This window comes from Arachis hypogaea, chromosome 11 (assembly GCF_003086295.3).
Source record: "Arachis hypogaea cultivar Tifrunner chromosome 11, arahy.Tifrunner.gnm2.J5K5, whole genome shotgun sequence".
Classification (NCBI taxonomy): Eukaryota; Viridiplantae; Streptophyta; class Magnoliopsida; order Fabales; family Fabaceae; genus Arachis; species Arachis hypogaea.
In genome coordinates, this window is record NC_092046.1 from 59,736,585 (window position 1) to 59,762,797 (window position 26,213).

At 32.6% G+C, this 26,213-nt stretch overlaps 1 protein-coding gene across 1 annotated transcript; it reads left to right on the top strand.

Annotated features, from left to right (window-relative positions):
- The first annotated feature begins 1,352 nt into the window (after positions 1-1,352).
- Positions 1,353-24,975, top strand: LOC112721686 (methylsterol monooxygenase 1-1). Its single transcript, XM_025772724.3, has 5 exons — positions 1,353-1,959; positions 23,037-23,362; positions 23,984-24,131; positions 24,233-24,265; positions 24,466-24,975. The coding sequence occupies exons 1-5, from the start codon at positions 1,627-1,629 to the stop codon at positions 24,496-24,498; spliced, it is 873 nt and encodes a 290-aa protein (XP_025628509.1). The 5' UTR covers positions 1,353-1,626; the 3' UTR covers positions 24,499-24,975.
- The last annotated feature ends 1,238 nt before the right edge of the window (positions 24,976-26,213 follow it).

Consider the following 26,213-nt stretch of genomic DNA (forward strand, 5'->3'; position numbering starts at 1 on the left):
GAAATGGCTTTAAAAAGAGCTGGAGACACTAGATGGGGTTCACACTATGGAATTATACTTAGATTAATTTCTTTGTTTCCTTCCGTGGTCAATGTTCTTAAATATTTTGAAGAAGATGGAAATAATTCAGAACAAAGAGCTGAAGCATGTCATTTATTGTATGTCATTCAATCCTTTGAATTCATTTTTAACTTGCACTTGATAAAAAATATCTTGGGAGTTACTAATGAGTTATCTCAAGCGTTACAAAGGAATGATCAAGACATTGTAAATGCTATGGCATTGGTTAAAGTGTCTAAGCAATGATTGCAAAATATAAGATAGAGATGACAGTTGGTCTCTTTTACTTGATGAAGTCTGATTGTTTTGTGACAAACATAATATTACTGTTCCAAAAATGGATGATATATATGTGTGTCACAAGAAAGATCAAGACGCAAAGCTCAAAAGATCTCAAATTTGCATCATTTTCAAATTGAGATATTCTAACAAGTAATTGATAGACAACTTCAAGAATTCAACAATCGTTTTACAGAGGTGAATACTGAATTGCTTCTTTGTATAGCTTGTTTGAATTCAAGACACTTTTTTTTTTTTTGCATTTGATAAAGAGAAATTGATCCAGTTAGCTCAATTCTATCCATTGGAATTTTCTTCTACTCAACTTTTGGCACTTTATAATCAACTTGAGAACTTTATATTAGATGTGCGTTTTGATGATTAATTCTCAAACTTAAATGGAATTGGTGCTCTTTCTGAAAAAGTAGTTGAGACTCGAAAAAATATTATTTATCCATTAGTGTTTCTTCTTTTGAAGTTAGCTTTAGTTTTGTCCGTAATAACTGCATCAATTGAAAGAACTTTTTCTGCTATAAACATCATAAAGAGCCAGCTTCGTAATTGTATGAGAGATGAATTTTTAAATGATTATTTAATCACATATATAAAAAGAGATATTTAATTGTATTGACAATAAAAAAATTATTCAATCTTTTTAAAATATGAAACCTAAAAGAATAAAATTTTAAATTATTTATTATTATTATTATTTTATTCTTTTAATTTGTTAGTTAAATAATTTGAAAAATAAACATATTTTATAATATTATAGTACAATTATAAAATTTATTATTATATAATATATATATTTTGCCCCGCGAATAAAATTTATTGGAACCGCCAATATTTTGAATCAAATTTTTTTTTAGAAAAATTATATGTTGAAATTATCGAGAATCAAGCGAAATAATCCCACACACCATCGTTCTAGAACTAGAAGGATCGATACGCCCATGCGCATGTCAGTGCAAATAAAATCCATATCTGTATTGACCGTACGAAAATAAATATATATGGTACGATAAAATTGACCTACCAAAAAACACGAACCAAACAACCAAAGACAACCAAGACCATTACTTTTGGCCAGAACAGCACAAAAATGAACCCTTCATGAGAGTCTCCTCCCGTTCCCTCCTCCTCTTGTTACGTCTCTTGCTATATTTATCCATTTATCAATCAATTTTCTCTGTCTGTGTGTCAAGTGTACGATAACCCTTTCCTCCACACCAATACACACTATACACTTATCCTCATTCTCGATCTCCGATAGCCTCCGCCGCCACGATGTTGCCCTATGCAACCCTCTCGGAGGCGGAGGTTGCGATAGGTCGCAACCTCACAGCGGCGGAGACATTGTGGTTCAACTACACCGGCAAGATGCCGGACTTGATGGTGTATTGCCACACCATCGCGGTGCTGTTCTGCGTGTACTCACTTTCACCGCTGCCTGTGGTGCTCATTGAGCTGAAGCGCCTCAACCCCTTTGACTCCCACAAGATCCAACCCAAGGTTCGCTTGTCCTTCAAAGAGATGTTCAGGTGCTACAAGGATGTCATGTTCTTGTTCTTTTGCATCGTCGGTCCTCTCCAATTCATCTCTTATCCTCTCTTCATCAAGGTACCAAATTGCTTATTATCCTAATAGCTTTTCTTTTCGTTTTTTCTTTCTTTACAATACTAATTCACACTCCTAACTCTGTTCATCGTATATTTTATAAACTGAATGTTGATTAAAATAAAATTGATTTCCTTAAAAATTGTTAGAAAAATATCACTTATAAAGACTTTCTACTTATATATAAACTCATATCTTATTCTAAAGCAAAAGTATCAAAAAACTATATTTATATTTCCATATATATCTATTCTAGATACATTTTATTAACAAAAAAAGTATTTATATTTCCATATATCTACTCTAGATATAATAAATATGCAAGTAATTTTTAAAATAAAATTATAACTATAGTAATACTAAATTTAAAGTTATATTGCATCGCATATTTTTTTTAAAAAACAAAAGTATGATTATTTTATTAGATTATTTACATATTAGTATAAAATAGAGAATAATTATATAAATTTATTAATGAATAGGAAATACTAATTATGCTATATTTTTTAATATCCTAACAAAATATAGTAATGTCACGATTTTCTGATATACACATACTTCTCTATGCACACACTAATCATTCTTTATTTTAAAATGAAATTAGATTTTTAATTCCATTTTTTATATATTAGAATAAATTCACAAGTTAGTGCTTTACCTCTCTCATTTGAGCTCAAAGTGCATCGTTTCTCTTTCCCCTCCTCTAGTCACCTCATATCGTAGTTTTAATATCTATTGTGGGAAAAAAATTCTCATTATTTTGGGAGCGTAAGTGCGTAAAGGTGGTAAGTTATCATCTCTATGTATGTGAGTAGTCGCTTTCGCAAAAATATGGGGAAACAAGTCTCTGCTGCATCTCCGAAACCCAAACCGAAATCCAATGATATGATCAGCATAGTGCCACATGATTAGGAATGTCTACGAAGCGCCGTGGGATGAAAGCAAGGATCTGAAAATTAGATCGGTCGTTGCCTTGTTTTTGTTACTGATTTACTAATATTTTGGTCTAATCAATTTAATCGTAATTTAATTAAAAAAAATTATTTTATAACAAAATAATAATAAAATTATAAATAAATATCTTAAAATATAATTATAATTTAATATATAAATTTTAAAATATCTTGTAAATTTAAAATATTAGATAAAATATTATCACCTAAAGTTTTATGATCTTTTTTCATAAACAAATTACTTATGAATTGGCAAACTATAGTACTATTCTTATTAGCTGCCTCAATAAATTGAAAAATTTTAGACTCAACCTTTTTTATTGAATTAGCTTTCATTGCTGCAATATATAATGAGATAGGAACAAATTATTTGAAATAAACTAAATACTTAAAAAATGAGGCCAATAAAAATCATTCCTGAAACATATAACGGTAGCTGAAATGAACAAGTATGTATACGTAGTAGTACAAAATCTCAGCACAAACAAAATAGTATAAATTATCTACAGGCACAAAAACTAGGAGGTTCTTTATAAAAAGATATTGATTTTTTAAAAATAAATAAATAAAAATCAGACTTTAAAGAAAAGTAGGTTCATCATACATTTCAAGTATTAAACAGAGATAAAGGATTTAGGTTGAATATTTCGCCAGAGATTGGAAGGGACAATGAGAGATCATTCGAGAGTGCATCTCTAAGAAGCAACGAACCCTAATTTGTTAAAGAATGTATCTATATTACACTCCTTTCTTGAAGATCATCAACAACCTAGTTCAAAATAGTAATCAATACATTTTTATGTTATTTTTTTCAGTAAAAAATAAATTATTTCATTAAAGATTAACATCCTATTTTAACTAAGTTATACACTATCATAATTTTAACAAGGTTTTGAAAAAAAAAAAAAGCACAACACAGCACACAAAAAAAAAAAGCACAACAGTAACAAAAGCAGAGTACTAGCAACGAGCAGAGAAGAACGAACACAACAGCAGCGAACAAAGCTAATCAATAATCATTTAAAGTGGTTTTTGAACAAAAAAAAAAAGAAGAAGAAGAACGAGCACTAGTAGTGAGCAGAAAAGAATGAGCACGACAACAATGGGCAGAGTTAATCAATAATCATTCAAAGTGATTTCTGAACAAAAAAAATGAAGAACCAAGTGATCAAGAGTAGAGGAGCAGAATCACAGCGGAGACGGAGACTATGTGACAAGAAGTACGACGAACGATAACAGAAGTGTGGTTGAGGAAACGAAGAGCGGATGGCAGACAAAGAGCTTGAGGAAGAAGTTGCGCTTGGTGAATGAGAGCGGATGGAGACTTCGACCACAACTTTCAGACCAGGACGGTTGTGCCTGAGAACGACAGATGGCGGCAGAAGAGTGGCTGACCAGATGAAGACCAGTGACTAACGACAAGCTCGAGGAAGACATACTAATTATTGAATGAGGAAAAAGCGTGGAGCCGCGGACGATCGGATGAAGACATGGTCGTGTGTAAGCGCAAAGGATAGCGGCGCTAAGTGAGAGCCTTGCGGCGGTGGGGGAGAAGGAGAACCTACACTACTACCCTGCTCGAGGAAAAGAGAAAGGCTTTTTTTTTAAAGCGCAAAACAGCGCCGTTTCAAGAGAATTGAACTGGTCTCGATTCGATTTAACTGGTCGGTTCTCAACCGACTTAATCGACGTTTTTAAATGTTAAGCCAAACCATAAAGAGAGCCAATTTATAGTTGGTCCGATCTAATTTTTAGGACCATGGGTGAAAAGGAAGAGATGACTAGGTTTTAAAAATCAAATAGATAATTGAATAGGTTATTGAACTGCTTTAATTATTAATTTATTGATTTAAAAATTTAACTGATGTAATCATAATTTATCGAAATAATTACATTTTAATAAAAGAATATAAAAAATTATGAATAAACATACGAAAATTTAAATATATTTTAATACAAATCTTAAAAATACACTAATTAAAAGTACAATACTAATTAAATAGTAAAAAACTCTCATAATCCCATGTAAACAAGGTTTTGAAAATTAGATTGAATATTAAACCATTGAAACAACCGATTAAGAGATTTAGAGATTCAATTTATTTAATTGGAGTTTAACTAAATTATACTAAAATAAATAATATATTTAATATTTATATTTCAATTATAGAATAAATTAAACAAAGAATAATAATAAAAAATAATATTTTTTAATAAATATTAATATCATTACAAGTATTCCGCCAAAAAAATATTATTACAAATAATAATAATAATAATAATAATAATAATAATAATAATAATAATAATAATAATTTTTGGAGAATACATAACAATTAATAATATGATATTATATAATTAATAATTTTTTATTATTTAAAGTTATTTTTTTGCAAGAAATATATATTGGTTCCTCGATATTGGTGTTTAAAATAATATTTTTTATATTTTTTATTTTGTCTTAAAAAAACAAAGTAATAAAATGTTTAATAAAATGAATTTACCACTAAATTCTAAATCTTAAACCTTGAATTCATAATTGAGACGATCTTAAAACGTTAGAGTTTTAAATAGAAATAAATTTTAATTTTATCTTTTAAGAATATTAATATTTTACGGTAAATTTATTCAATTATTTTTTAATCACATCTAAGTAAATTACACTTAATCACATTACTTTCATTCTAAATAAATTTATTTTTTTATATAATTTTACTCTTAAATATTTTCACTCATTATAAAATGTTTGTAAAATGACTAATACATAAACTTGCGGAAGATGGAAGGTGAACAAAATGATTGATAGAAGGCAAAAAAAATGACAAAAAACATACGCGAGTACAAGCCAACAAGAAAACAAAGATGATAAGCGGAACCACCTTCTTCCAAAGTTAGATATTCTAGTTTATGGAGTTCTAGTTTTGGAAGTTAAAGAACGAAGAGGAAGATGAAATGTGCTGAGAAATTTTTTTTTTTTTTTGAAAGAAAGAAAGCTCAACACATAAAGTGGAATATAAGAAGACAATAAACAGAACCAATCTACAATAAATAAATAAAAATAACCAACGCAAAGAACACTAATAGTTATTTCTTTATCATTTTTAGTATTGTCATCAACAATAAAAAGATTCACACCTAGCCACTTCTTGTAGTTTAGAAAAAATAGGTTGATAATCTCGTCAAATCCTTTTTCTTTATTCTAAAAAATCCTTCTATTCTTTTCCAACAAAATGTTCCAGATAATCGTACAAAAATATACTATCCATCTCTTGCGCTCCTCCTTGTTAATTGATATCTCAGTCCAACTTTGAAAATGTTCCTTTAATGTCCCTGGGCATGACCATTGCCTTCCAATAAATGATATCCATGCACACCAAACCTACCAAGAAAAATCACAACCAAGAAACAAGTAGTGACCATATTCAACACCTTTGTTACATAACATGCATACAATATCTTCCTGGTTAACAACTCCAAACCGACTCAGCCTCTCCTTCGTATTGACTCTGCCAGTCAAGATAAACCAGACAAACAGCTTAACTTTTGGTGGAACTAGACCTTTCCAAATTGTCCTAGTAAAGCTATAACTTGTTATATCCTCCAGAATCATTTCCGCCTGCAACAACTGCACAAAAGAGTTAGTAGAAAATACACCTTGTTTATCAAATTTTCACACAACTCTATCCTCTTTGTCATATGCAAGTTTGAGCAGCCTTAATGTTTCATGCAACTGGTTTACTAGATCCAACTCCCATTGGAATAGCTCTCGCCTCTATTGGAAGTTTCATATCTACTCTAACCCATCCCAAAACCCACAATCCCCTATTACGGATCTTCTTTGGTTTGAAACTGAGAAAAGCCTCGAAAACTAATCTTTCAAAGAACCACCACTTAGCCAGACATCCATCCAGAATCGAGTCCCTCTCCCATTACTAACCTCCATAGAAAACCCAGTAATTATCTTCTATCTTACTTGTTGAACTTTGAATTGTATCTAACAAATATCCTTCTATGAGCCTCCCGGGCAGGTAATATCTGGGAGGACAGTAACACATTTGCGTTCAGGTTATTACAAGAGCAAATCACCTTCTTCCACAATGGACACTTCTCCTTTGAAAAATGCCACCACCACTTAAATAGAAAAGCTATGTTGAGCACCATGGGATCCCCAACACCCAACCCACCAAATTTTTTGGGAGCTTGCACCACCTCCCATCTAACCAAGGCCATACCATTCCTTCCATCCTCCTTACTCCATAAAAATCTTCTCTGCAAGAAAATCAGTTTCTTTACAATTGCCTTTGGCATCTTATATAAACTCAAATAATATACAGGAAGGCTATTCAAACAGATTTGATGAGCACCAACTTATCGGCTTTTATTGAGAACCTTGGCTTTTCAGATGTGCTAAGCATCCCCTCCACTTTGTCTATAATTGGCTCCCAAGTCTTAACTAATCTCGGGTTAGTTCCTAATGAGATTCTTAGGTATTTAACTGGAAGAGAGGCTTCCTTATAGCCCAGCATGCTACACATACGCAGTACCCACTGCTTGTCACAATTAATTGGAATCAAGCTAGATTTATCAAAATTAATACTTAATCCCGACATCAATTCAAAACAACGAAGAATCCTTCTGTAATTCTTAGTGGTCTCTTCCTCTGGAGGGCAGAACAAAATAATATCATCCTCAAACTGAAGATGCGACAACTCAATATGATCTCTACCAACCAGTAGCGGAGATATACGACCGTTTCTAACCACCTCCCCAAACATCCTATATAGAACATTGACGACAAGTACAAACAAAAATGGAGAAAGTGGATCACCTTATCGCAGGCACCTTTCCATCTTAAACAGCTTAGATGGCGAACTGTTTATCAATACTGACATAGAACACATACTGACACACTCCATAATCCACCCCCTTCATCTTCGTCTAAAACTCATCTTTTGTAACACAAGGCCCACAAAGCTCCACTTGACTGTATCATATGCTTTCTAGAAGTCTAACTTTATGATCACTGCTTCCTTCTTTCTCAATTTAATCCACTAAATAGTTTCGTACGTAATAAGAGCCCTGTCATGAATATTTTGCCCTTAAATAAAAGCACTATGTGTCTTACCTACTAGCCCTGGCATTACTGCTTATATTCTCCTAACCAGCGTCTTCGAAATGACTTTATACACACACCCCATCATGCTAATTGGTTTAAGGTGTTTGATTTCCTTTGCACCTATAAACTTAGGTGCCAACGCTACCCAAGTGACATTAGCATCCGCCGGTAGCCTAGAAGGCATGAAAAAGCCCAATACTGCTGCCGTGAATTCAGAACCAATTTCAGCCCAATACTTCTTTATGAAGTTCATGTTGTATCCATCCCTTTTTGGAGCCTTAGATGATTCACAATCCCACACTGCCTCTCTAACCTCCTCAAGAGTCGGTTGCAACTCCAAAGCCAAAGCATCTTCTTCATCGATCATTTCCACTAGACCATCTCTGAATCCCACCAAAGGAGAATCCTCCTGATGATATAAGTCCTTATAAAGGTCCCTAATCGCAATCTTAATCCTAGCTTGATGCCTTATCAACCTTCCATTAATAACCAGCGCATCAATCCTATTGTTTCTCCTTCTCGCAGAAGCTAAGTTGTGGAAGCACCTCGTGTTTTTATCTATGTCCCTCGCATGTCTAGAGCGCGACATCTACTTCCAATGTTGTTCTTTCCTCACATACAATTTCTCACAGCAAACAACAAGCGCCCTCCTTCTTGCCTCCACCGTTCCATCATAAACCCCATCACCCACCATGTCATCAATCTTCTTAATCTCTTCCTCAAACTTCATAATTTTCTTGTCCATGCCACCAAAGTTGTCTTTATGCCATTTTCCCAGAGGAATTGTCAAAGCCTTCAATTTATCTGTGAATTGCACCTCTTTTAGTCCTCTCCATTCCTCATTGACCATCCTCAAGAAACTTTCATGTGTAAACCACGAGTCAAGACTTCAGAACGGCCTCGGTTCATCTCTAGGCCTCTTATCTTCCACTATAATAGGACACTAATCTGACGAACCCCTTGGACCACCTCATAAACAAATCTTTGGAAACTCTTCAAACCATTCCAAACTAACCAGAGCCCTATCAATAGGACTACAAGATCGACCTCTGAACCATGTAAACTTGCGGTCAGTAATCGGCAAGTCCACCAAACCCCTGTTGTGTATCCAATTCTTGAAATCTTCCGCCGACAAGGATAAGCTATCAGTGCCTCGTCATTCTTTCACGTGTACAATCTCTTAAAGTCTCCCATGAAACAATAGGGAACCTGACATAAACCAGCTATGTAACTCAACTCCTCCCACACAACAAGCTTCTCATCTCTAACATGTGCACCATAAACCAAAATAAAAGCACAATTAAAGTTATTCTTTAACAACACCCCTTCAACACACAAACATCTCTCACCTTTATAACAATTTCGTATTTTAAAAAATTCGTCATCCCATATTAACAACAACCCACCAGATGCACCATCAGACATAACATAGTCCCACCCTACACAACCACTCCCCTAAATTTTTAAAACATCAAACCTTTTTAGTCTCCATCAAACCTAACATGTTCAATCTATATTTCCTCTTCAGGTATTTTACCATCCTCAACTTTCTGTCACCCTTCAACCCCCTAACATTTCAAGAACTAAAAATCATTTTAAAAATTATTGCACACCTTTTTATGAGTTTTGGGCCTGCTCCGTCTAGTTTTTGCCTTCTGTTTTGCCAATCTTCCTTTCTGAGCAATTTCTTCATTCTGTTGTTGGAGAATAGCCATAATGCCATCTTCTTCATTATATAGCATTGCTCTTGACTCTCTTGCTAAATCCCAGGTCCTTTTGTTTTCTATCGGTTGCTCATCCAACCTTGAACACTCATTGTCACTGGCCTCATCATCACAGGCATATGCTGTTTCCCCTAAAATGTCCTCATCATCACCGTAGCCATATCCATCATTAAGCATCAGTAAATTTCTATCACTAATTGCTTTAATTCTCAGGCCTGTATTAACAATTTCTTGATTAACTCTGCCACTGTGTTCAGAATCATCACCATTACCGTGTCCGTCGTTAGCCCCGTCTTCCCCGTCCTCATCCCCTTCTAGCCAATAAGCCCCTCCATCATGTTTTACTATTCTGCAACCCTCGGCCTCCAGTGCACGTCTCCAGCTTCCAACCTCCTTATCCCCGCCATCATCGATCAACTCCAACACACCAACAAAGGATTGCGGACCTGCTTCTAGCTGGAGCAACTGTCGTGTCAACATTCCCTCACCATCGTGGTCAATTCTGCCTCCTCCATCCGGTTTGCTTCTACACCCTTTGCCGAACCACCACCCCCAACTTGTCAAATGGCCGCCGCGAAGCTTCTTTACCATCGACTGCTATACATTCTTTTCCAGGTCATGTTCTTGTTTCTCCCAATGTTGAGCCAGCGCCCCCAAGACATAAGAGCCCCTAGGCGTTGTGGCATTAGAGGCAGTCCTGCTTCTTCTCAACTGGACCTTACAAGCCCGACCCACCCGCTTCAAACCCGGTCTAGGACAGGCATCCGCAACGCCAACCTGCTTAGTGGCTATGGAGCTTGGGCCCTCATGGCCCAAAACATTCTTACAGCATCTAATTCCATTGGTGGGCTTTACATTAAGTTCATACATTTTATTCCTTATATCCTCCCTATCCAGCCCATTAGATTTACAACAATAATCCCAGGGAATAATAAGCTTAGAATCTACTTCATTAATCACTTCATATCCCACAAAATCTGCCATGCCTTCAATATCACTATAATTTGATTGATACGTTACTAATTTCTTTTGATTGAAACTTAAATATTCATAACTCCACTCATTCAAAATTATTTCTGAATTTACCAATCTAGCCTCTTCTTCAACCTCCTCCCGCAACACCTCCATTACCACTTCCGATTCCTGGTCTGTATAGTCTGTCAAATTTGTTGGCCTTTTTGACCATATAGCTACATCATCACAAACCCTTGTAGATATGTTCTTATGGTGTTCACATATTACAGTATCATCCCCCACAATTTTCAAATTACAATTCACTCCATATGTTTCACGTCCCACCTCTTTTACCAAAATACCGAAGCCACTCGTGCCTATTGTGATATGGACCCATTCATTGATCACATCCATCCATCACACAGGTATCAATTTGCACATGGCCGACACTAAAGGAGATGCATGATTCCGTCACTTTATCACACCCAACCACTTCACCCCATTGGCTTCCTATTATCCTGAAAGTAACCACAAACCATGCATGTAACAGAACCCCAAATCATTCTAACCACACTCTTCAAGTTTCACTTCTCTCCGACTCGTCCCACCTCTATACACTATGAAACAACTGTAGTAGGCTATTCATTTTGAATGTGCAAGTCTCTTCAGCATTCAACAGACTGTCAAAGATCAACAAAGCTTTATATGCTCCCATTTTGTGCAACTGAACTTGAATAACTTGCGAAAAGTTCTTTTCAACCAATTCTTTCAATGACCTAAAGTAAATAGCCGTCGTCGTTCCATCTACTAGGCTTTTCTACAACCAGTCCAAGTTTTCTTTCACCACAACCACTTTCACCTTCTTCGTCCACCCATTCCCATCTGGATCTTGGACCATTTTCTCCTTCGTCAAATCTTTAGTGCAGATAGCTGAGATTTTCTGGGTCTCTTCTCTTTCCTGTGACAGCTGACGAGCCATAGCCATTCGATTGTCACCTCGCAGCTGTATATTGTTCGTGTCCTTCACATCAGACATTCTCTTGTATTTAGCTTCCCCCACGAAGACAACCTTACCTCTCAGTCTCATACAATTCATCTCTGTTATAGCCTTCAAGGCCCCTCCTTTCGTAGTGTATCGTATGAACGTAAAAATGTATATACTACTATTTTTTGTTTTATTGATAAGTATATATCATTTATACGTCTAGCCCAACTAAACAGCTGAAATAGTTCTTTTTTTGATATGTCTTCTGGGAGATTATTCACGAAAATTGAGAAGGACTAGTTCTCTAGTCATCCATACTCTTTTCGGTTCCAAACTCTTGGATCCTTGACCTGACCTCTCGTTCTACCCCTCACTGTGTTAAGATATTTAGATTCAATTTTCTCTTTATTTTTTATTTTTCTTTTCACTTTCCAACACATTTTTGGAGATTTAATAAAACACGAAAGGGTCCCGGTTATGTTCGACTGATTGATTTTTGGCAGATTTTTCTGTTATGAAACGGTATTCAATTCCAGCGGTTCTTCTAGCTGACCGAGACAAACTCTCCACGGGTTTTCCGTTCGACTTGTTCAACCGACCAATTCAAACTGATTTTTAGAATCTTGGTGGGAGATGCCTCCTTTCCAAGGTTTTCAAAATCGAACCGATGATCAAACCAATAGAGATAGAGGTTCAAAGGTTCGTTCAACCGAAGTTCAACTAGGATTAAACTAGATATAATAAAATAATAAATTTATGTGTAAAATATACAGGTCCTTTGAAAAAATGTTTTTTTTGTATTTTATTATTTTAAACCAGCTAATTGTTGAAAATCAGACCAATTTAATTGGTTAATCGATTGTTTAACAAATTTCCCCTTTTCAGGCCGGTTCATTGCTGACCTTTTCCACTTTGAACTGGATCACTTTGGTGGCTGATTCTCGGTTAACTCAATCGAAATCAGCTAGTTGAATTCGATTCTCAAAACACTGAAGCTTTCTTAAACCTCAATTTTTCTGCCTCCACTTCGATTTCCATCTCAATTTCTCACATCTCCATAAATTTCTATGGAAATTTTTAATTTCTGTATTTGCACAGATATTTTTAATAAAGATGATTTTTAAAAATTCTAAAAAAGTACATTTCATTAATATGATATATAAATATATCTTGTCCAAATGCAACAAATTAATTAAAGTTTAACATTATTTTTTATCATTTAAGTCTTAACACAGAAAAGATTATTACATAACTTTTTCTTTCTTTAAAATATCATTCATTATATATAATCTTTAATTAAATTTTTTTTGTGTTATTTTCAAGATTTTTACCTAAGACCTTCTAACTAAGTTATAAGTCACTTACTATTTTAACTAATTTTACTTTTATTATTTTTACACACATTTCATATGTAAAAGAGTGAATCTATAGGATATAATAATATATAACGAAGATATAGAAAGAGTAGACACATAACTTTCTTTTTTAAACACTACAAAAAAATCGTCCATTGTTGTCAGATTGATTTTACATATTAATATGATAAAAAAATAATATTCTGTTAAATTTACCGTTTGATTTTATCTATCTTCAAAAAAAATTTAAATAAAAACATATTATCATCTGATTTTTCAATTCTAACAGTAACACTATTAAATTACCATCGGATAACTCTAATGCGAAATGGATGACTTTTTTTATGAATTTATGTTATCACAACCTTCGAATTTTTTTTGCTATAAATTCAACAACAATTCATGGATGATAATTATTATTTAAAATAAATAAAAATTGTTACCATCGGATTAGTTAAATAGTAAATTCGAGTAATATAAAATTATTTTTTAAAATTTTAAAAAATTTAAAAATATAATATAAATTCATAATCCTATAATGAGAATATATTTCTAAATCACAACTAAATAAAACTAAAACTCAATAGTATTTTTTGTTAAAGTAATAAATTATAATATCAATAATACAAATAAAAGTTCCAATAATTCAAAATAAAGCGTACAAAATGAAAAAAAAAATGTCAACTGGAACAAAAGATGCACTAAACAATAAAACAAAAAGGTCCTATGGGTCCATATAGTCATTAGCATCGTCCTTGCCAAAGTTGCTGCTATAGGGATAGAAAACTAAATAACAACCAAAAGTGTTAATTCTTGGTACATTATGAAATATTGTAACGAGTACATAGCTTTTTGCCACCTCAAAGATTTCGATTTTGACATAATGATACCCAAAATATAGTAATGACAAAATGACTCATAAGAAAGTACTAATTTATCCTTCTTTTCTCTTATAAAATTATTCTCTCTCTCTCTCTCTCTCTCTCTCTCTCTCTCTCTCTCTCTCTCTCTCTCTCTCTCTCTCTCTCTCTCTCTCTCTCTCTCTCTCTCTCTCTCCACCATTATTTACCACTATTCCCCTTACCTTTCATCACCTTAGCCCTATCCCAAGTCCCTATCACCACACCTTATTTCCAATAACTCAACCTTATCATCACTTCCATCTCTACTTCTACTATCACCACAATCTTAATCTCCATTGTCTCAACCTTATCGCAATTATTATCATCATCCTCCTTCTCCTCCTTTTTCTAGCTCTTTCATGACATCTATCAATCCCTACCACCTTCATCATTCTTTCTCTCTCAAACTTTCAATTTGTTTCTTATTTATAGTTTATATTTTTTGATTTATCATTGTTGTTAATAATGATTTGGAGTGCATGGCGGTGATAAAGGAGTTAGGATTGAACATTTTATAGTAAAAATTTGGGTGGTGGTAACGGGTGAAGAGTAGTGACAACAATTAAGGAACAATAATAATAATACCAGTGAGTGAGTGAATGAGTGATAACAGGATAGGATAGGAGCAAAGGGATTAGATCGGGCAAAGGAATGAGGTAGGGTGGAGTTGTTGGTGAGATGCTAGTGGGTGAGGGCAATGGGATGAGGTGGTGGAAGAAGAATGGGATGGGACAAAGGAATGATGAAGTGATCAAGTTATGGGTGATGGTGGTGATGATGATGTTGATGATTCTAGTAAGGGTAGGGGTGGTGGTAGTGATGATGGTAGTGGCCGAGGCAGAGTGGCAGATTGGGATAATGACGAAAGAATGGGATAGGGTAAAAGAATGGAATAGGATGGGGGGCATCATGGTAGTAACGATGATGATGATGATGATGCCAGAGGGTATATTAGTAACTTCATTAAAATTTAACTGTTCACCGGATAAATTAACTATTGACAAAACCTTTGGATCATTTTATTAAACAAAATATATTTTTTTGGAGTAATTATCCAAATCAGTCCCTGAGATTTTTAAAATTTGATATTTTAGTCCCTAGGTTTCAAATTAAAATACACAAAACGGTCTTTAATGTTTACTTCCATTAGAGAATACAATTCTTCTCCATTAGTTGCTATCGGTGATAGCTGACATAGAACGTTAACTCACACATATGGTTGTTAAGCGTTCACATGTTTAAACCGGATAAATCTATCCCAGGATGAATTATAAAACAGTCCTCGAAGAGTTTAAAAAACTCTAAAATAATTCTTGAAAAAATTTTAAAATTCAAAAACAGTCATTTCAAATATGTTTATTTTTTTCAAAATAAACTTAGAAAAACATTCCTAAGTTAAAAAAAAATTGGCATAATTGCTAACTATGGTAGCACAAATAACTTCAACTACAAGCCTGTTTTATAGAACTTTACCACCTATAAATCCAAAAACTTTTTAAGAAACATGAACAGAACACTTGGATTTGCCAAGACATTCTTTTTCAAGTATTGCAAAGTATTAGGAGTTTTACATTTAGATTTTGTAAATGATCCACATTAACCTTATGGTTGACCAAAACTAGCAAATTAGACTTTAGAGGTTACTTGGTTCGTATTGCACGCAAGTTTCAAAGTGTTGTATTCATAAGTATTTGCATAAATATTTTCAATTGTTTATGTGAAAAACTTTATGTTAAATCGGATTTCTCTCATCTCTTCAAACAATAATATTTCATTCTCTTCTTCATTAAAAAATGATCATAGAATATGATATCTACAAATTAAATTAAATCAATATCATGTATGATCAAAAATGAATATGTATTCATTTATTTTAAATTATTTAATTTTTTTGAAAAATAGTGTCTTCTAAAATTAATTTATAATTTATTTTAAAAATACATAAACAAATTTGTATTATAAATGATCAAATTTGAGATATATAGATAAAAAATTTTAGAAATTAAAATTTATTAATTTAGAAATAATTATATATAAATAATTCAAAGAGACTACTTTGGAATTTTAAATTTTTTTAGAAACCATTTTGAGGTCTTGTTTAAATTATTCGAGGTCTGTGTTATACTTCACCCTAGGTATTAATTCGTCAAACTCGCACACTTAACATTCATGTGTGCGAGTTAACGTTCCACGTTAGCAGTCATTTTCAGTGACTAATAGAGGAGGACTGGATTGTCCAACGGAAGCAAATATTAAGAACTATTTTATGTATTTAAATTCTTGGAAAGTAAAGTATTACTCTATTTTTTAGAATTATATTTATCATTATCATCTTTTGAGTATTATTTTGTCAAAATCGATATCTTTTAGATGCCAATTGGAATAACAATTTCAATAACGATTTCAAACAAGCAAATATTCAATAAAATATCTAATCTTAATTGTTCTAATGTGTATCCTTTATTACTCTACAATTTCCAACAAACAAAGGATCGATAAAAAGCCATTAAACATCCTTCTCCCACCTCTATTCCACAAATTTATCCTAAAAAATTAAATCTAACATAAAGTACAACACTTATATATAATTATAGAAAACCTAATCTCAACTCCGAGCAACAAATAAGTAGCTGCATACTTTATCAAACCAAGAAGTTAATTCCATTCGAAGTTAAAGAAAACATCACAATTATAATACCTATTCAATTAAGCAACAACAATTTATTATTTAGCAATGTGACCACAATGCTTAATCTAAAATATAAATAAATAATAAAAAATTAAAATATTATGATATACATATAATAATTTATCTCCACTTTGTTAAGTAAAAAGTGCTTTAAGCATAAGGCATTTAATTCTGATGATCAAATATTGGGTTATACTACATGTTATAATTGTCCTAATTTATTAGAACTTAATTAACTTAAATTAACCTAATTTCAAACCTAAATTAACCAAAATATATAGCTTAATTAACCTTCTTGACCTAAATTAACCTCATTAACCTTATGAACCTAATTTTAAGATTAAATGAACCTAAATAACCTAATGAATTTTATTGACCTAAATTAATCTAATTTCAAAACTAAGTTAATTTAGTTAACCTTATTAACTTTAATTAACCTAATATCAAAATTTAAAAATATCCTAATGAACCTAAATAAACCTAATTTGAAAACTAAATTCATGAAATTTTACCCTAAATTAACCTAATTGTAACCTAAATTTTAGAAAGTAAATTAAAATTAACCTAAAATAATTAAGAATGCATATAATCAAAAGATGGAGGAAAAGAGAAGATTCTTCTATATAGATTTCACAGAGGTAGAGAGAGACAAATTTTAGAGAGAGAAAAAGGGATAGGAATGCACTGGCAGAGATGAGGATGGGGAGTGGAAGGAAAGACATGCAATGGCGGAGACAACATGCAAAGGAGTAGATTGCAGCAGTGAGATGTGGTTAAGGTGTTTAAGGGAAGAGGATGACAAACTGAAATGAGGGAGAAGGGATCGTGACTGCAAATTTAGGATAAGTTTACCGTTAGTTTTTCCGTTAAAAATGATGAAAGTAAGTTTTCAAAAAATAACTAAAAGATTGTGTTTAGATTTGCGTCAGATCTAATCTCATGATACTAGTTTTACCAAAAGGATTTTTTAGTATGTTAGTCCTGTCAGAATATCTAACTGAAACACTGGTGCCATTTTTAAACATATTTTACGCCAAATATACCGTCAAATTTACCATAAAATTTCATTATCCGACGCTAACTATTGCAGATTGTTCAATTTTTGTGTTATCGTTGAAAATTCCTATGAAAAATCCAACAATAATTGCAAGGAAAATAATACAATGATAAATCCGATGACTTTGAGTAGATTTATTGCAGTGAAAATACCATTCATTATGTGAAATCTATAAAAAAAAATATTTTACTAGTTTCAAGACTTGAATGTAAGACTTCTTATTTAAGTAAGTTATAAGCTACTTGCTTTTTCACTAATTCTAATTTTATTATTTTTATGCATATTTAATAAATAAAAAAGTGACACTATATATATCTATATAGGGGTGGTTATGATGTTTTCAAAAGTATTGCTAAATTTAAAATAATATTTTTTATTATTCAGGAAAGTTTTTCAAAAAATGTTGTTGAAAAAAGTGTTTTTAAAATGTAAAAAAATATGACATTAATTTTAACAATACTTACATAGCCACTATAATAATAATAATAATAATAATAATAATAATAATCTAAATTAAAAACTATATTCTAAAAAGAATTTAGACATTTTATATATTTTGAAAATTTTGGAAGATTGGGTAAGTATTTTCATTCGATTTCCCAACATATTTAGGAAGAATTGTGCTCCCAATCTAGTTCTTGCAGGTATTATTCTTCATTAAACTTTGAGTAAATTTTCATATTGGTCCTGAAATTCACACCATTACCTAATTTGGTCCTTCAGATTCCAATTTCATTATAGTTGTCTGCAGATCGAAATCTGGAGACCATTGTGGTCGTTGATCCCTTTACGATAATGAGTCTGTAATCGCAACGATGATGTAGCACTCCGTTACCATGCTGGATGCTGTAATGGCTAACTGATGTGACCATATTAGAATTTTGACCCAATTTGGTCCTTCCTGTAACACCTTACCACATAGAGCTTTACGCCTAGGACGTAAACTAGAGTTGGCGAGGCGCTACGACCTCTAAAAATAAAAATACTAATCTAATATAATTGAAGGAAGTTGTAACTAGGAGTCTTGAAAGAGGAGTTAATAAAAAACAAAACAAAAAACGCATCACTCACGAAAGTTACGCATACATGGATAAGAAAGTTTCGAAAGGAACGTTTAAAACATATACATATGGATCAGAATTCTAAAATACAGATAACAAGCTCCGACTCGACCTGCAAAGCAATGGTTGGCTAGAATATATATATATATATATATATATATATATATATATATATATATATATATATATATATATATATATATATATATATATATATATATATATATATATATATAATCCCAAAAGTAAACCAACGGATAAATATACATCCTGTTTTTCTAAGTCCACCTCTAAGAGGAACAAGCATAAAATACAAGATGGAGAATCTATATACATATATAAACATAAATAAAATACAACCCTAAGTCCCCAGAGTTCTTCGCTTCTACAGAGTCTCCAGAATGCTTAGTAGGGTGCCTCCTGACCTGCATCTGAAAAGCAACAATATGTACGGAATGAGAACCGGAGGTTGTCAGCATGGCAAAGGTGCCCACATAGTTAATATAAAACGTCCCGAGAAAGCCAGAGGCAATTCTAGAACTCCGACACCCATAATTAAACTTAAGGAAAATAAACTAAACCAGAAAGTAGGTAATTGTCTAAAGTTCTCAAGTCCTTAATCAATTTCTAACTTAACCCTTCACTTTCTACTTCCTCCAGCCCTCCAAAACACTGGTGTACAGACAAGCAATACAAACAAAGCAAACACAAGTAGGATACAGATACAGCAGGTAGCCAATATAGTAGGTAAGCATAATAATCACATAGGCAAGCCCAATTAATGTACAATGAAACAAAACACACATATGTATATGATGTATGCCTGCCCTATGGCTAATAAGCTCATTTGTCGGTTATATAGCCAAACCCGACATGTCCGGTAGCTAATCCGGATACTGTATCTCTGTTGCGCTTTAATACCATTAGAGAGAATACGTGCCCTGTCACCATTAGAGGGATTATGTGCCCTGTCACCATTAGAGGGAATAGGTGCCCTGTCACACTTACAACCAGAGAAAAAATATAGACACACTTGTAATCAATCATCCTCAACGATGTCTCATTCATCATATTCATTCAATTGCATAATTAAAATCAGTTTCATCATTCTTCTTCCTCATCTCTTTCCCAGAGCAAGTGGACAACGCCACTGCCTCTTACTCAGGGTCACATGTCTCATTCATTTACAAATCATCATTTCCGCATTTCCTCAACCCCAATTCATTCTTTTCTAAATAAAGCAAAACTCAAAATGTAATCCTTTTCTGAATAACTCAAAATCAAATTATAAAATCCTTTAAAAAAAACCAAAGCGTTCTAAGAAGCACTTCAAACGAAATCTCCAATTTTATAAAAAATTAGGCAGCATCCCTTCTAAAACTCGGATTCTGCCACCTTTTTCGGGTCCCAACCTAATCATTCTCAACCTTTCCAATGAGTTCAAAACCAAATCATTTCTCAATAAAACATAAATTCAGATTTTTCAACTATCAAACCATTTCGATGTCTAACCATTTCAGAATCAAAACAATTCATTTTCCATATCTTAAATCATTCCCAACAATTCAAAATCACAACCACAACAACTCGACCCATGAAAAATCAATAAAATTCAAAGTTTATACCACAACTCTAGTAAATCACAATTTAATCCAACTTTAGCATAATCAATTAAAAGTCATAAATTATAGCTAGTTCAACCAATCAACTTCAATAGCAAACTGTTACAAAATTGAATCACACATTCCATACCATATACACAATCATCAAAATCATTCAATTCCTCAATACCCAAACTCAAAACCTTCGAAACTGATGAGGGGAGGAACTGGGTGAGAAATGTAAATTTATTACCACTTTATTCTGATAGAATTGAAGAGAATTCTAAAATGAACATGTGGTCGCTGACGGCTCGTCAATCGAAACTCCAGATTGAAAGTTTTGTGGATTTGAATTCTTGGAAGAGGTTAGGGTTCATGTTTCATGCGCTCTCTCCCTTTCCTGCAACGTGAAACCCTCATGAAAAATGGAAGGAGGCTGAAAGCGTAATTTGTATGTTGGGTTTTGGTCCCGATTTGGGTGCAATTCAGTCGGTTTGGCCCGACGGCCTAATTTTAGGCCAAAATATTTAAAATTAATATCAAAACTCGTATTTTAATTATTTCTACTTCATTAAACTATCAAATTTAATTTTTTAATTTTTAATTAATAATTAATTTATTGATTAATTATTTATTAATTTCGCATGTTTTACACTTCCTCTTTTATATAATGCTAATTCATTCTCCTATTTTTTCTTCTTCTTGAAGCTTTGTCTTCGTCTGTAATACCTGGAATAGAGACTAATGTAAATGCAATGTTATTCAACCTTCAAGGGTTAATTTTTCTTATCTTGCAGTAGACAAAAGCAGCAATAAAAAACTAATTTCAATGTATAAAATTTAATAAAATTAAGTGAATTTTGTTGCTCCATTCAAGAGACTTTTCTACTAATAGTTTAGGTATATGTTATTTCTAAAAAATATTAGGAACTAATATTTTTATTAACATTAGCCAATATTTTATTTCTATATTATTAGAAATGAAAGGCAAAGCACATATTTAAAACAATTGGAGATCAAAATTACATAAATACAATATTTTTAAATTGTTTATAATTCGATCCTACCCTTCATCTATATAAATGCTATGGGCTATAGGGTTTTAAGAATTTTCATGTAAAATCCTATACCCAGTCGTGGATTTTGACTGAATTAGCCTAAAATGGATTATACACATAGTAGGTAAGCAAATCCGTGAGTAGCTATAGTGGATTATGAAGAGATGCGTTAAGATAAGTCTTTATGGCCTATATTTTTCTACTACAAACACCAATTAAACGTGATTGTGAAGTAGAGTGGCAAATATATAATGTCTGGCGAAGAGAATTCCTTAGCATTTTGCACTACTACACAGAAAAAATTCAAAAAAACAAACAAAAGGGTGTAAAATTTATTGACAAAGAGCCTTTAAGTATCTTTATTCAATCATCAAATAGTTTTTCAGATGTACAAACCTGAATATTGCAAAAACTTGGGATGTATGGGATCAAGCAGGTGAAAAAGTTAAAAGATTCTAATTGTTGTTGTGTCAATTGGTGTGAAATATGATAAGTTTGTGATAGGGTCTGATAAAAATATGCTGGTTCTATTATCGAAAAAATTTTCTAGAGATGAGAATACATGAGTTATATGCGAAGTTGGAGGATGTTATTGCCAGTTCTAGGGTATCAACTCTGAATCTTCTTAGGGGAGTTTTGAGTTCAATGCTTGTGGTTGCACCTGCCGCAGCATTGGTTGCATTTCCATCTTTTGTAGTTGATTTGAACAGTGAGGATGGAAATGCCTGTGTTGTATTTGAAAAATACTCAACGATACCTAGATGCCAATAGAAAAGTAAATGTGTTGAATTCATGCAACCTCAGCGTAGGAAACTACTAAAATATCCAAGAATATAGTAGCTGAAGCAGTCCAGCTAGGTTGGTGATATTTCTGTTGGCCGTCTGATACATGCATCTATACAACCACCCTAATGTAGCTAAACCCCAACTATATTTCTGTTGACCTACTCAAGTATGATGCTTGCGTGATTCTGATATGGAAATTTCTCAAACACAAATATCCTAAATCACTCAAATGAATAATCAGTAGCTTGCCATCGCAGATTTATAACGCTACAAAGCAAAAACTGCGATAGGCTTTGGAAGTTTACCCCTTCTTAAACCACGATCGTGCACGGCGGTTTAGCACACCGATTCCTTCAAAAATTGTGGCGGCTCACAGTGGATGATGCCTACTTTTTTATCCTTGTAATCCGCGACAGAGTAAGGTGGTTTATATGGTTTCAAAGCTTTCACTTAATCCGCGATAGGATAAGGTAGTTTTAGCTTTAATAAGAAAAATACACATAATTCACACCTGGGCATAGGATTTTATATGTAATTTGTTAAAATCCTGTAGACTATATAGATTCATATAGATTAGGATTAAGATCGAGATGTCAACAGTTTAGGAATAATACATTTGTATAATTTTGATCTCCAATTTGTTTAAATAAGTCATTTGCCTAGAAATTAAGATTTAGTATTTACGATTTAAAATTTAGTACTTAGAGTATAAAGTATTGAATAAATACAAACAAAAATTATTAAATTTTATTGATCACGTAAAATTGCTCTTATTTATATAGTATAGGATTAAACAGCTTACGTAATCCTTAATCATTGTGGTTTTGGTCTTTATACAGTTTGTTGGCATCAGGATGGGGCTGCCATTGCCATCTGTGTGGGAGGTGGTGGCGCAATTGGTGGTGTATTTCTTAATAGAGGACTACACGAACTATTGGTTGCACAGGTTCTTACACGTGAATAGATGGGGTTACGAGAACATTCACAGAGTGCACCATGAGTACGAGGCTCCGATCGGCTACGCTGCACCGTATGCACATTGGGTGGAGATCCTTCTCCTTGGGGTTCCGACATTTCTTGGTCCGGCAATGGTCCCTTGTCACTTGATCACCTTCTGGTTGTGGATAGCATTGCGCCAACTTGAAGCTATTGACACACACAAAGGGTAAACTTAAACCCTGCTCTCTTGTTTTTTTTTTTCTGTCATTTGCTTTTCTTTGTTACTTCTATTTTTTGATGAATTTTGGTTGCCGCTTTTTTCACTATAAAATTATTTTTATAAATTTTGATATGATGACGCATTTATTAATTGAAAAGAGGAGTGTTAGAACCAATAATTTTTATGATTTGTAGTCATCAATTAGCTATTATTAGTATTTTTAATGGTGTGAGATTATATCCAATGGTGTGAGATTACTCCCTTTTCTTTTGCTGGTTAAGTGTTGGCCAAATTTAAATAAAAATACCAGCCTCCAAAACTTTTTCAATTGAAAATATTTGGAGATCAAAATTTCAAAACCAAAGATAGCTATAATTTGTTTTTATTTTTTATTTTTATTTATATTAATTAATTACTATTAAAATAAATATATAATATTAAATATAATAAATATATAATTATAATACTATGTATACGAAATTATAAATATTAAATTAAATAAGATAATTTGAAATTATTGATAAAAGGCAATATAATCCAATCCTCCCGCTTTTTTACGCTTCAATTCCTCTTTCATGCACTAAATGTGTTGTCACTAAGACATACACCGACCTTATTGCTTTGTAGGTATGAGTTTCCTTGGGCGATCACAAAACTCATTCCATTTTATGGTGGAGCTGATCATCATGATTACCATCATTATGTTGGAGGACAAAGTCACAGCAATTTCGCTTCAGTTTTCACATACTGTGATTTTATTTATGGAACTGACAAGGTTATATGATGATTTGAAATATTTTATCCTACAAACATATTGCTTGTCTTTTTCTACATGTGAAATGGATCTGCAATAATTTTGTTTTCTTTATGCTACAGGGTTATCGTTATCAGAAGAAAATGCAGAAGAAGGTATAATTTTAAAGCTTTGATGATATTTAAAAAGTTAATTGCATTTTGTAGCTTCAGTTAGCCATAGAACAATTTGTTTCACCGAAATTCTTTAGACAATTCCCCCCCTCCATTTTGCACTAATTTATTTAGGTATACAATCTGCAAAGAATAACAATTTTTTCCCTTTCACCTAATTGTTGCTTTGTGAATTGATTCAGTTAAAGGAAGGATCATACAAGAAGTCTGACTAAATTGGAGAATACATCATCCTATGGTTAGGGAGTGTAACATGTTTTGACTTTCGAAAACTAAAGATTTCAAGTATGTGGAAATATATATTTGGCAACAACGGTGGTACAATAGACATCAAGCTTAAGGGTGGAGGTTAGAGAGATGCCCTTCACAAATTGTGAATTTGTGTTAGGAAAGGGGTGGGGGAGGAATTTCTTTTGTTGTAATCTTTTGGGTTTAGATTGGAAAATGTTAAAACATGAAAGGGGAATCCCTCCCCCGGAATGTAATTCAAAAACTTTGCTGATGCCATATGTGTGAAGGTGAATTCTTCAATTAAGTAAAGCTTTTTTATTTTATTGTAAAGTAAGTTGATCAGCCAATATGCTGGTGACAAGTATCATAGGTTATACTTTTGAGTAGGTTACACTTGTATAGTAAATTTTTTTTTATGGTAGATACTCCAATGAAGATTTTATAATTGTTTTCATGTGAAATTATTTATTTTTTACCCTTAGATAATGGATTATATGATTAGATTTTGATATTTATAAAAGTGTTATTTTTGTTTAAAATGTGACTAAATAAATAAATCATATTTTTAAACAAAATATTTCCGTAAAAAGATATTTTTGTCATCTTCATTTGAGTAGTTATTTTTTTTTTATTTTATTTGCCTTCTGTTTTGTTTCGTTATTAATGAACCTAATTAGTAAATTATTCCCCCTCTCATTTCTAGGGTGATTACTAAGAATTCATGTATCCGACTGTCACCTATTTTGGGGATCACGTTATTATTTCTAAATGATTTTTCCATTGCTTAATAGATGATTCATTCCCTCATGTTCGAGCTTGTCTTTTCTAACTATGATATTGATGATTATATAGTAATAAAAAAATATTATGTAAACAAAAAAATTAGTCACGGTATATTTGTGTATAAATATATCTGTTGTTAGATTAATCAATTTGAATTGATCTAGTGATTAATTCACTAGTCTCTTTAAGTAATTGTCAAGAAATAAAATTTAGATTCGCGATAAATTAGTCTTTAATCTATGAAATTAAAAAATACCATAGGAAACAAAAAAAATATTTATTATTAATTTATTTTTAATATATATTTTATACTCCAATATATATTCTATACAATATATATTCTATACAGTAACTAATGAATATGCTTAATATGGCTTCATAGTAGTAATTTAGCTTGTCCCATATGGACCTGTTCCGAATGTTACCTGAAACTGGGTTACTTTAGGTTTGAATGTGAGGTCCAAACACCTTTGGGTGGTTTGTCTGACACTTTCTGCTGCTATGGTGCCACCGTCCGATATCTTGATGAAGGTAGGGGTGGTACCTGCAAGGGACTCTAATCCTTAAGTTAGCAAGGATTTAAGTAGGTTTTTAGTAGATTGAGTTCGAAGAAAACCTGAGAGGGTCAGGATATTTATTAGTGTAGATGTAGAGTCAATAACTACCTTTTAGAGTAGTTTCACTTTGATAGTGGATAACCGTTCTTTTTTGTTAAGGAGGTTGTTGAGATCTCTTTTCTAGATTACTAGGAGATATCTTAAGAGTTAGTCACATATTTAGATAAGTAGGGCTAGGATAGCGTCGTCGCGTCCGATTTCTATGAGGTCAGGTAGGTGTCGATCTAGCCAATATCTGTTAATTGGGCTTTACTTATTTTGGGTCTGATTAAGTATTGTGTAATATCCAGAAATTTTGA